This window comes from Canis aureus, chromosome 6, assembly GCF_053574225.1.
Source record: "Canis aureus isolate CA01 chromosome 6, VMU_Caureus_v.1.0, whole genome shotgun sequence".
Taxonomy (NCBI): domain Eukaryota; kingdom Metazoa; phylum Chordata; class Mammalia; order Carnivora; family Canidae; genus Canis; species Canis aureus.
Window position 1 is genome coordinate 54,559,871 of NC_135616.1, and position 12,869 is coordinate 54,572,739.

General features: G+C 41.5%; 2 protein-coding genes, 1 long non-coding RNA gene and 1 pseudogene across 6 annotated transcripts in view; 3 read left to right on the forward strand and 1 right to left on the reverse strand.

Moving 5' to 3' along the window:
- DNM3 (dynamin 3) overlaps positions 1-3,705 on the forward strand; it is a 553,762-nt gene extending 550,057 nt beyond the window's left edge. Inside the window, exon 21 of the mRNA XM_077901675.1 lies at positions 3,528-3,705. Coding sequence (XP_077757801.1) covers positions 3,528-3,564 — 37 coding nt within the window. The 3' untranslated portion in view covers positions 3,565-3,705. The remainder of the gene's footprint in view (positions 1-3,527) is intronic.
- The window catches only part of LOC144316149 (uncharacterized), a 37,185-nt gene that overhangs the window by 23,323 nt on the left and 993 nt on the right, over positions 1-12,869 (reverse strand). For both annotated transcript variants that reach the window (XR_013381980.1, XR_013381979.1), the window contains exon 2: positions 12,190-12,301. This is a non-coding gene — a long non-coding RNA (uncharacterized LOC144316149). The remainder of the gene's footprint in view (positions 1-12,189; positions 12,302-12,869) is intronic.
- LOC144315205 (NADH dehydrogenase [ubiquinone] 1 beta subcomplex subunit 1 pseudogene) lies at positions 3,877-4,128 on the forward strand (annotated as a pseudogene).
- The window catches only part of C6H1orf105 (chromosome 6 C1orf105 homolog), a 38,318-nt gene continuing 32,195 nt past the window's right edge, over positions 6,747-12,869 (forward strand). Inside the window, exon 1 of one of the 3 annotated variants that reach the window (XM_077901693.1) lies at positions 6,747-7,089. Coding sequence is in view for 2 of the 3 variants with exons in the window: in XM_077901684.1 (XP_077757810.1) it covers positions 7,069-7,089 (21 nt within the window). In the remaining variant the exon portion in view is untranslated. The remainder of the gene's footprint in view (positions 7,090-12,869) is intronic. The other 2 variants (XM_077901684.1, XM_077901686.1) reach the window with 2 other exon arrangements.

The following is a 12,869-nucleotide window of genomic DNA, read 5'->3' on the forward strand; positions in this document are numbered from 1 at the left end:
TTCATATTGAGAAATCTATCTGGTGTTTGGTTAGACAGATCTCATACCCTACTTCCTAGTACTTCAACACACATCTGGCATTGCCACTTTGAAGACCATTTGTTGATATTTTTTCACACTGTGGCAGCCTAATAATTAGAATACATGCAAGAGATGCTGGCTAAAAGAGAGATGCAGTCTTAGAGTTTCCCAAAGTTCATTCCATGAGATTTTAGTAGGTTTTGCATGTACATATACCAAGGGTTTCATAATTAAGCATACTTGGGAAATGATGATTAAAAATTAAATGTTTCTTTACTGGAAGACTTTACAGAAGTTTTAATATCAGATTGCTTTGTGAATCTCTAAAAGAAGATCAGTGTCTACATGTTTCTCAGACTTATTTGACCATCAGTGCTTTGTTCATAAAACATTCTGCAGGTCTAATGTTGTGAGGAAACAATGCTTTGGTGGCTTTAGATAAGAGAGAAAAGGCATTGAGCAGGATTAGTCCATTACAAGACTGTCACTATCACAAAGTCAGGTGATAAAATCAAATATAGGAGCAACTAAAGCTCCCAGGACAATCTTCTTGACCCCCATGCTTTGTCACAGCAATGTACCAGACCCAAGGAGGAAGATCACATAAGAACAGAGGCATGAAAGCAGACATACATGCAATGAGTCTTAGTAAGCCTTGTGGAGGACTCAGATAATTTTCCATACTACCTTTTCTCTCTCACTCCTGAAAAAAAAAAAAGAGCTCCTTTAAAGGAATTACATTCCTCCATTATATTCTTGTAAATGAATGGATCCAGGTTGATTTAAAATTTAAAGATTGGGGATCCCTGGGTGGTTCAGCGGTTTAGCACCTGCCTTTGGCCCAGGGCGCGATCCTGGAGTCCTGGGATCAAGTCCCACGTCGGGCTCCCGGCATGGAGCCTGCTTCTCCCTCTTCCTGTGTCTCTGCCTCTCTCTCTCTCTCTCTATCATGAATAAATAAATAAATCTTTAAAAAGAATAAAATAAAATAAAAATGGGAACATCCCATCTAAAAAAATAAAAAATAAAAAAAATAAAATAAAATAAAATTTAAAGATTATCAAAGGAAAACTTACCCAAGCCTTCAGGCTCACCTACTGATCTGAGATACTAAATTATCTAAATGATGGGCAAAGAAAGTAAGCAGAGAATGTTTTGTGAAGTTGTAACAGAAAAGAAAAAAAGTCATAAGACCTCCCCAGGGAACTTGCCAGGGGAATTTCACCATTAGAACAGATTGCAGCATTGAGGTAGATCCAAGAGAATATGGGTAATCCATCATTCTTACTGATAATTGAGTCTTTTATATTTGAATAATGCCCATGTTCCATACACAGTTTTTCCTGCCTCCTTACCTTCCTGTTCTAGCCAAACAATTCTTTGAAGCTATTTTTCAAAATACTCAAGAAGGTGTAACATGAAACTATAACCTTGATTAGGTAGATTTGCCTGTATGGTAAAGAGTAGCAGGCCAAACTTTAAAATTTGTTAACTACTCAGAATTTCAACTCAGTGTTCCAATTCAGCAAGAGTATGATGTACATTTATAGGCCTTCATGTAAAAAGCCCAAATATTTTCAGCATTTGCCTTGGGCACTTCAGCATTGTGTAAGTAACATAGAAGGTTCTGGAAGAGAAATCGTGAAAATTCAAACCACCAAGATCCATCATAGAACTAACTCTGAACCACTGCATGTGTCATCATCGACATGCTTTTTTGGCAATGAGAGGAAAGTTGGTGCAGGAAAATGAAGAGGAAAAGAAAGGAGCCGCCTGAGGGAATAAATGTCATTCTGATGTTTGAAGCAAACATTCTAGCTGTCAGGTGAAATATATTCCAAGACATAGAGTTTCTGATCCTGTTTCTGGATTAGAACACCAAAGAGCTCAAACAGGAAAGTGCTTTGGCATATGCTAACAGAATGTCTCTTCAGCAGTGTGGACTTAATGGCTCACCTCCCCACCCTGCTGAGGTAATTAAAGTGTTCTAAAGCCCCTTCAGAACTCAAAAATAGTTTCTGTTTGCTGGGCAGGTGATAAATCTCATTGAGCCTGACAGGAATTTAATTACACTTTCTTCATGAAAACACCAGGGATCCCCATTACCTGGATCTCTAAAGCTAAAGGCTTGCAGAACCCCCCCGCAGTTGAAAGGTTACCAAAAGCAAGTTCTTCATCATTTAAATGGATGAGAGGCCTCCTTAGCATAGCCAGCTTAAATTGGACTGAAGAAAAATTGGTCTCGGACTTCAGGGAAGGTAAGATTTTTTCACCACTGCTCAGAAATAGTGCAGTTTGGCTCCATTAAACATCTCCTAGAAGATGAAAAAGCAGTTTGTTTTTGTTTTTGTTTTTTGTAGACTTCATTGCTCCACTCACTTGAAGTGTTACAAGAGTAAGATGGCAGTGAGTATGTTGTCAGACACCTGGATGAATAGCCAAAAAAGAAGTCCCGCGGGGAGCAGGGTACTGAGCTAACCTCACAGTTCTGTGGCCTGCTGTAGTGTGGAATTCATTACCAATTTGGTTAGAGAGAGGAAATGAAAGTACAGATTTCTGCTGGAAACCAATGGGAAAGTTTCACTTGGCCTGCTGTTTTCCCACTTACAGACAGAGCCGTTTGTTGCAGTGTAGAGTTTACTCCTTAGCAGCGAATCATCCAGAGAGGCTGATGTCCAAATGAAGCACAGCTCTCTCTAGACCCTTATTTCACAACGATAGGCCTGACAAGATGCCAGCCAAGCTAGGGAAATGGAAAAAGGTCTGGCAAACTCAGTCTCCTTCACCCTGCACCCAGTTCTGAATAAATCAGAGCTTTAATTGTACGCAACTCTGAGACAGAAGCCCAGGGTCCCATGGACCAGGACTAGCTTTGTGGTTTCCCTGGGCTTGGAAAGGCTATTGTATCAGAATATTCACTCGGAGCAGATTCTCATTTACAAATCCTTTTCCCCGAGATCAACCCCTGACATTTTCTGCATTATGATTACAGTGCTCATCTGATCTCATAACACCTTCTAATTTCCTCACCTTAAAAAAAAAAAAATCTTACCTGTCAATTTCTATATCAACTTCTTCTCCCTTTGGAGATTTTACATTTACTGAACTCTTTGGAGGTAACAATGTCACAAACTCAGGGCTCAGAAGCAAATACTCAAAGTGATAAAGGCATTTGGCTCTAGTACTATTTCCAGGTCTCCTGAATATGATTGCATGGATTTATCATCCCAGGGTACAAAAGAAGATTCTGGAGTGGGCTCAAATGGCTCACACCTAGCACACTGCTGATAGCCAGGAAAAGTCCTGGGAACTGCTAACTTTGCCATGTGGTTCTCTCATTTCTCCTGCATGTCTGCATGTTTTTTGTCTAATTTGAATTTGACTTTCCTGGGATCATTTTGCATGCTTTTATTTGGATTTGTTTTCTACTTTAAACATTGTTTTCTTCCTCTGCATCTGTGTTTTTCTTTTTGTTATTTTGTTTTGTTTTGTTTTGTTTTCACCAGGCGACCCCCTCCTGCAGTTCCAGGACGACCATCCTAACATCCATGATTCATCTCCTTTTGTTTCCAACAACATGTCTATCCATGGTATTTAAAAGCCTATCGTTTGCACTACATGTCATATGTACATAAAAACTTTTATTTTTGATCTATGTCTATAATAAAAACAAAGTTTATTCTATATAAAAATGAAGTGTGTTCTGTTTCTTTTTCTAAAGAAGAGACAAATTAAATGGTTTTCAGCTAAAACCAGATATGGTGAAAAATATGTAATTTGATCTTGTAGGAGCTTAATTTGAAAAATATTTAAGTTCTTAAAGCATTGTGATTTAAGATGCTATTTGGTGGTCATTGGAGCTACCCAGGCTGCAGCACTTAAGATGAACGTAATTCAGATGGTTCATGACCACTGGGTACATATACTTGTGCCTATGGGGTTTGTCCTTGGATGTTACCTAGACAGAAAGAATGATGAAAAGCTAACTGCCTTCCGGAATAAGAGTTTGTTGTTTAGAAGGGAATTGAGACCCAATGAAGAAGTCACCTGGAAGTAAAGGCTGTGACTAAATTACAGAATGTTCACATTTTAAAAGTTAGGAGAGAAATAAAGCACATTCATTATTATTTTTTTGCACATTCATTATTTTAAAAAAAAGATGCTATTTGGTGGAGAATAATAATCCATCTTCAACTGAAATGTCTGTCCAATAGAAATATGAAAAAAAAGTATGAAAAAATAGAAACAAGTGTTGGGGAGGATGTGGAGAAAAAGGAACCCTCATGCACTGTTGGTAGGAATGCAAGCTGGTACAGCCGCTGTGGAAACCAGTATGGAGGGTCCTCAAAAAGTTAAAAATAGAATTACTGTATGATTCAGTAATTCCATTACTGAGTATCTACCCAAAGAATACAAAAACACTAACTTGAAAAGATATATGCATCCTATGTTTATTGAAGTGCCATTTACAGTAGCCAAATTATGGTAGCAATACAAGTGTCCACTGATGGATGAATGGATAAAGAAGATGCAATACACACAGACACACACAATAGAGTTTTATTCAGCCACAAGAAAAAATGAAATCTTGCCATTTGCAACAACATAGATGGATCTAGAAGATATAATGCCAAGTGAAATATGTCTGTCAGAGGAAAACAGATACCATATGATTTGACTCATGTAGAATTTGAGAAACACAACAAATGGACAAAGAAAAAACAAACCAAGAAACCAACTGTTAACTACAGAGAACACACTGATGGTCACCAGAGGCAAGGTGGGGGAGGGGGATAGGTGAAAATAGGGGATGGCAATGAAGGAGTGCACTTCTGATGAGCACTGAGTAAGGTATAGAATTGTTGAATCACTGTATTGTACATCTGAAACTAATACTGTATGCTGATTATACTGGATTTTTTTTTAAAGTGAGAAAAGCAGCACAAATTCTGGATATCTAGAAAAGACACAGAAGACCAAATAATTTCAACCAGCCTCCAGGGATCCCATTAATAATTGTTATCGCACCAAAACATTTATTCCTGTTTTTATTATTTTTCTAAACACTCTTTGTGTTACCACCTTGAGAAGAAACGTTCTTTAATGTGTCAATAAAGCACTGGAAGAATGGAATCTATGTGACTTTGGAGGACCAGAGAACATTTTCTACTATAATACTCAAATGGTATCTCCAATACTGAATTTACCTTAAAAAAAATCCAAACATTTATTCAAATAAAATGTCTATTATTAAGGTAGTATATCTGCCAAATTTGCAATCTCAGATTTTAAAAAAAGATTTGAGATTCAGAATTCTCTCCTCTTCAAAAGTTTACATGATCTTAATTACAATTTTAAAGTATCTCCTATTGGGTGAGATCACTTCTATGTATGGCTCAGTTGACCTTATTAAGACAGAAAGCTACAGGAAAGTAAAAAATTGTTCATGAGAATCGGTGTCTCATGAACCTCCTGTCTGACCTAGGCAAGACCTGGTAAAGATAGGCAAAGCAGAAGATGTGGGCAGCACCCTCCAATTAAAAAAATGGAGATCCTTCACTCACAACACTCTCCCTTTGGACCATAAAAATCTTTTGAAAGGACTACAGTCTCCACTCAAAAATAACAAACTACTTTATTTCTCTGGCATTTCCAATGGCATATGACATCCATTTTTACTTGTCTCCTAGGTCCAGTGACTGTTAGAAGCACTGGTCACTAAGAAAATTCAAAGGCACCAGATCAGGAGATCAACTGGGGCTCAGGTATTCCTGGGGGCGATGAGGTTGATGCAAAATAAGGCACAGCATGCAGTACTCTCTCTTCCCTCCAGCTCCAGCCCAGCCACTTGAGTTTTTGAATAATATTCTTATTGCATAGCATTCTCATCTGATAGCATCCCTCTCCCAACAGAGACAGTGTTCCTGGATTATTTCATACACCTCCCTAAACAAAAGAAGGGGTTGTCAACCAGGTTTTCACCAGTTCATCTTTTTTAGGTGTTTGGGACTTTCCCACTTTGTCTGAAACATGATCTTATTTTCATATACGGTGTTACACAGTTTAGGTGTTTAAAGCTTAAACTGACCTGATGAACAATGAGGAAGGAAAGCCCAAATCGCATAAGAATGACATGATTCCCTGGCAATTTTGCAGGGTCTCAACAAAAGTCCAGGTCCTTCCTCACATTGACAAGGCAAGTTAAAAAAAAGGGGTGAATCGGGGTGGGGGCTAGGGGGAGAAGCAGCCCAGAGCAACATGAAACATGCCATGGTTGGTTCCTATTTATTTACTATCCTTCATGTTTCTGTTTCATAATATACCTTTCCCCAACCATCCCTGCCCCCATCTCCACCCTCAATACTTGATAGGGTTGAAAAAATGCTGCATTCTTCAGAGTTGATCATAACTCAGGATCATCACAAGGAACCATTATACCTATAACAAACATACTATTTTTTAAATGTTCTCATGCCATTATTTACGCATCAAACATTTCTTGAAATCATAATAATTATTATGTGCTAACTATGTAATATATGTGTTATATATATTATACATATAACTACATAATAACTATTACGTGGACTGGGAGCACCCAAAGAAGGAACAAGATAAAAGTAGCTTACAAAATAGCAATAAGGGGCTATGATGGGAGAAAATTTGAGTCCTTCTCCCAGGGAGAACTGTTACTGATTTCTGCGCTGAAGAAGCCACTTAAATTCTAGAACTCAGATTACCCACCTGACTCAATGCATGCTAACATTCCAGAACATGGTGATTTTGACCTCTGACAATAGAACTCATTTCAGCCAATCAGAAACCAAATATTTCATTTCTAATGGAGTAGTATGATACAAGATTCTAAGTCATATAAGTGCTGGTTGAGGAAAAGACAGTGTAGCTTTGAAGCTGAAGTAGTCTGTGAACTTTGCTTTGGCTTCTAACAGAAAGGCTCTATAATCAGAAAGTACTCTGCAGCACTCTGCCCCTGGAAACAGGGGAGTTCCTCAGCCTCCAACTACAAAAATCCAGGACGTCTGAGAGATGGAAAGAAGAGAACTAAAGGTAGGAAAAAAGTATACAAAACTTCCAATCCTTCCCTTAGGGAGCTTCACTGGTAAATAAACAGGGATCACATACATACACACAGATGGGAATTTCAACAATTTCAACAAATGTCCTAGAAGCTCAAAGCCAAACCTGTGTTCTTCCTTCACACACATAGACACTGTCAGTGGACTTGGAGCAGGATATACTCGATCCTCAGGATCCCACAGTTTGAAAATAGTTACAGCATCTGTTTCATAGCTCAGCATTAAGTATGATTTTTTAAGAACCCTCCAATGATACTAGAATCTTTAATCCAGCTCTATGAGATTCTCAAGTAAACCTTTGCAACCACAAATCCATCTTAAAAGCATGAACTACACCCACAGGAAGATAAGACTCCTGAAAAAGAAAACAATTTCTATATCCCTTTATAATACTACAGAGTCTTATCTGCATACATCAGATGGAGCTTGTGACACTACACTACTCAGTGTCCCCCACTGACAGGACATACCAGCGGCCTCCATGACCACGTACACACCCATTGTTTTTTTTTTACTATAATTTCCCATTAAATTGGATTAGACGGCAGGCTGTGGGATGAGCCAAGATGAATCTGCTATTCCCGTATTGCTTTTAATCAAATCAAATGTCACAGTATTTTATATCAGGTCCCGATTTTCAGCCCCAGTTCACATCTTTAGAGAACCTTATAAACAGGGGTGAGAAGTAGGCACAGGGGAAACCAAGCCTTAGCCACCTCCTCAGGTCAGGGAGACTGAAGGATCCTCAAGTCAGCAATGGAGAAGTCACTGAAGTGGGTTCTACCTCTCAAAACAGCTGCTAGCGAAGTATGTTTCTGAAGCCTCATCTAACACTGGAAAGACTAGGGTTTGCGGCTCCACTGGGCTGGATCTTTTTCTCCCACTTCTCATCTCCAAGGGAGCATCTTAGAAAGCAGCAGAGAGCAAGTAGGAGCCAAGGAAACAGCTCCTTCTGCCTGCTGCCTTTTTTAAAGACAAAAATACAGCTTGCATACACAAAAGCTGCCCGGGGCCTGAAGATCTGTTTATTTTGCAATTTAAAAAGAGTGGGAGGCCCACAGCGTTCTCACTGAGCAGAGTCCAAGTGTTACTTGGGCTCTGCACAAGGCCACTGGGCCATCCCTGAGTGGGGAGCAGAGAGCCAGCAGCTTGGGAAGGCTGAAGCAGCAACCAACCCAGCTCTTTCCCAGGGCCCGAGGGACCATTGTTTCCCTCGACCTCTGCGTTGGCAAAATCAATTTGATCCATTGTCCCAGCAACATGTGCTCAGGGGACTGGAGAGCTAGTCTGTGTAGGGCACAAGACCTCAGGCTGATCCTGGTGTCATTTGAATCCGGGTGCCAATTGGTGCCAGATGGTGGCAGAAAAAGTCCTTTGCCTCTCTAAGCCCCTTCCTCTGGCTCGTTAGCACCTGCATTACCTGATGGGGGCAAAGAGGCACCAACACCCCGGTGTGGCCAGGCCCCTGGCGTGGCCGGGCTCCTGGTGTGGAGCAAATACTGGGCAGCTGGAAAGCAGATGCTTCCTAACTACCTCATCTCCGGGGGACACCCCCCCCACCACCACCATTCATCACAGTTCCGTCTCTGGGAAGAAAATGGTGTTTTGGTTTGGTTGGTGATTGCTATTGTTTCTCAAGGTAAACAGACCAACGTTATCACACCTGTGTAGCTGAAAAAGAAGAAAATAGCCCAAAGCGTTAGTGTGGTGGAAGCCAGCTCGCCCCAGCAGGTGTTCAGTTGTTTCGGCTCAGCCTCTCCCCTGCAGCTAAGCTGTCCAGAGCCCTCCCCACGGTCGGAGGAGTGTGCCTCCCCGGGATGGACCATCCACGGGACCGCCAGCAAATGCTGGCTCTCGTCTAAGCTCTGATCACTTTACCCAGAATCAAACTTTCTAGAACCCTACAAAGGGTGCTGCCCCACTGATGGAAGATTGCACAGTTGTCAGGAAGTTTGTCATTATACCAGAGAGTCAGTACATTCATCTCGTTAGCAGGCAGTAGTAACCTATTCGTGATGGCTTCAGGAAGCCTGTACCCTAAGACCACACCTCCTTTAGAGTTGAGGAGGCCTTCCCTCCCCACCCACCGATGTTTGCATTTTCCCTGCCAACTGCCTTGTCTGCCTTCCAAGGCCCCTTAGACTGCTAGGTCACCCTCCTCCCTGGCACTCTGCTCTCCACACAGTTTGGTCCGCGCCTATCCTGTGCTCCTTTCCCACCCTCCCCTGCTTCTAAAACCCTACACTGTGCCCTCTGTAATCTACTGCCCATGATCAGTAAAAATCCGTGTATCTTCCACCTATTATCTGGCTGTGTCCTTCACCTTCTTGCTCTAACACAACCAAAATCTCCTCTCAGGGCACCGTGCCCCCTGAGGTCATCCCCAAAGGTGGCAGCTTGTCTCCACAGCCCTGATACTGCTGAACCTGAGTGGGGTAGGCATCCTGTTTTTCACTTTTACTTTCAGACCATTCTTCCTCCCTCTGCCCTAAAACCCTCAGCTTTAAACCTCATGGCATCAGACTATTGCACATACTACCCCTCAGTGTTGCTTTAACCCACCACCAACCCCTAGTTCACTTTCCCTCATTCCTTGATGATTTTAGCTCCTGCTTCCCTGTCATTCTCTCCAGGACTATTCCTGTCTCAATTCTTGGGGATTTCACATAGGTGTAAATTATCCTTCCAACATCCCACCCACCCTTCTCTCTTCTTATTTTCTAGGATTTCACTTCTCCAATGATGCTGGCCTCCACTCCACCTCAGCTACTCACTCCCAAAGTTACAACCTTGTCTTTATTCTCTGGTCTTCACATCCTAACCTTCTAACTGTGTGGACCCCTAATACATTGATCTTCTCCCTGTCCCTCACCTCCCTGCTCTTCACCCGTGTTAAGGTTCACTGTCCTTCTTACTCAACTAGAATACAATAGTCGATCATTATAAATCATGCCCATGCATGTATATGTATACTTTTCTCCTTTGTCCTCTCAATTTTTTAAAAGATTTATTTATTTATTTGTTCATGATAGACACACACACACACACAGAGAGGCAGAGACACAGGCAGAGGGAGAAGCAGGCTCCATGCCAGGAGCCCGACGGGACTCAATCCCGGGACTCCAGGATCATGCCCTGGGCCAAAGGCAGGCACTAAACCATGGAGCCACCCAGGGATCCCCCCTGTCCTCTCAATTTGATAAAACCACCACCCTAAGGATATTCAGCTCTCCATCTCCTCTGCCTTGCACCCTTGTACTTGTACATGGTCTGGAAAACACACAGACACAACCAAACTAATTGGTTTCACTTGAAAGTCACGCTCGCCATGCTCAAGTGAGCCCTTAATCCTACTGAGCAATTACACTAACCATCCCTGGTTCATTCACTGCCCCAGTGTCCTAAGCTATATCCTACCTCCCGCTCTCCTCACTCCCCTATCACTTCCTCTCTTATCCTCTCAGCTGATTCTTTGCCTCCTGATTCTCTAGGAAAATTGAAGCAATCAGAAAAGAACTTCCAAAAATCCCCATCACCTCATCTACCCACTTAGCATCTCTCCTCTCACTGGCGTCTGTATCTATGCACTCTGCCTTCCACGTGTTGCCATAGGTAACTCTCCTGGCCTCTGTCCAGAGCCAGTCCCTCCCCTCATGCACTAGATCCCATCTCCTCTCAAATGCTCAAGACTGTAATTCTCACCCTCCTCACATCAATGACTACTTTCTATTGTTGCATTTCCATCAGCATAGAAACATATCATTTCTCCCATCTTAAAAGAATAGTTTGTCTTCACCTCCATGTTCAGTTTCTGCCCTATTTCCTGGTCTTTCTTTGAAGCAAACCTTTAATTTGCCTATACTTGTCGCTCCAGTTCTCCTTCTCTTTTCTTTTAAACCCATCCCAAATAGGTTTTTCTTCTCGCCACTCCACCAAAAACTGTTCAACACCACCAATGACTCTCTCCTTGCTAAATCCAATGGTAAATTCTCAGCCCTTGTGTTACTTGATTTACCAGATTGTCACATGAAATCACAGTTGATCACCTCCTCTTCGTTGAGTCATCTGCTCTTGGTTTCCAGGACTCCCAACTTCCAAATCCATTTGCTTGTTCTTCTCTCCAACCTTTTAATTTGGAGTGCTCAGTCCTCTTCTTAGTTCATATCAGTTTCCTTGGTGATCTCATCCAGTCTCATAGCATTTATATACCAACAATTCCCAAATGTATATTTCCATCTCATACATTGATCTTAAAATACAAACTCATCTAACTCCCTACTCAACATTTCAGCCCTTATGTCTGCAATACATTTCCCAAACTGATTTTCTTCCCCCAAATCTCCACCCATATTCCCTTTGCCCCAAGCTCAATTGATGACATCTCTACCTTTCAATTTGCTCAGGCCAAAACCCTTTAAGAGTCATTTATGATTCTTCTCTTGTTTTCACACTGCACATCTGTCAGGAAGCCCTTGACTCAACTTTCAAATTATATACAGGATGTGACCTTTTTTTTTTAAAGAAATTATTTATTCATTTGACAAAGAAAGAGAGAGAACATAAGCAGGGGAGGGGCAGAGGGAGAAGCAGGCTCCCCTCTGAGCAGGGAGTCCAATGAGGGAGAAGCAGGCTCCCCTCTGAGCAGGGATCCTGGGAATCTGGATCATTCATTTACCTCTTTCAAGCCTTTGGTCAAATGTTACTTTTTCCATGAGACCTATCCTGACTCCCTGATCTAATAACTTTTTTTCCCATAGCATTTATAATCATCTACTTATGTTTATTGTCTGTCTCCTCCTGCTAGAAGGTGAGCTCTACTAGATCAAGGACCTTTGTCCACTTTGTTCATAGATATATTTCAAGCACATAGGACAGTATATAATTAGTGCTCACTGAATATTTGCTGAATGAATAAATTCCTGAGGCCAAACTTCATAAAGTGTGAATGGTGGAAAGTGAGTAGAGATCAGCCTGCATGGACAATAAATATTTTGCTGGATGTTGAGGGTGGGAATAAGGGATAAAGGGGATAATGAGGGATTTGAGAAAGCATTAAAAGCCAACTGCCTACCAGTTAGTCTTCAGCCCTGGATGCAATTCAGCTGTTGAAAAGTAAAGGATCAGCCCAAACTGGCAATCAGCCTTAGGCAAGTTCCTGGCTCACGGAGTCTCAGTCACCTCAACTGTAAAATGAAAGTAATACCGTGTATTACACGATTGCTATGAGAAGTAAATAAGATTATGCATAAAAAGTGCCTAATACAGTGCCTGGTACATGGTGGGTGCTTGAAAATGTAGCGATCCTAGTTTGTCAAATCCCAACATGCTATTTATTTCCTGAATTTATGGGGACCTCGAACAGTATAGTTATTTCTCAAACCACATTTCATCAAGAATTCCAAGACTTTGTTGAATTTCATTAGAAAAAGAAGTATCAATAGCTTCCACAGGATGGCACTGTGTCCCAGCCCGGTTTCCCTGCATCCAGTGTGTTTGAAATACTGTAAGATTGTGTGACTGATGCCCTCTGCTGGCTTTTCTTTTTCTTGACGTTGAGCCTTTGGCTTAGAAGATGTATAATGGCTTCATGCTTCCTTGAACATGCTCAGAATGGATTTCTAAATCCACAATATAAGCCAGCTGCCCAAAGGCTTACTCAAAATTTTATAGCACTGCCATAGCTTATAGGCCTAACACTGATACTAAGTTGGTCACTGCACAGAACCAATGTGCTATCATCGGATCCCTGCA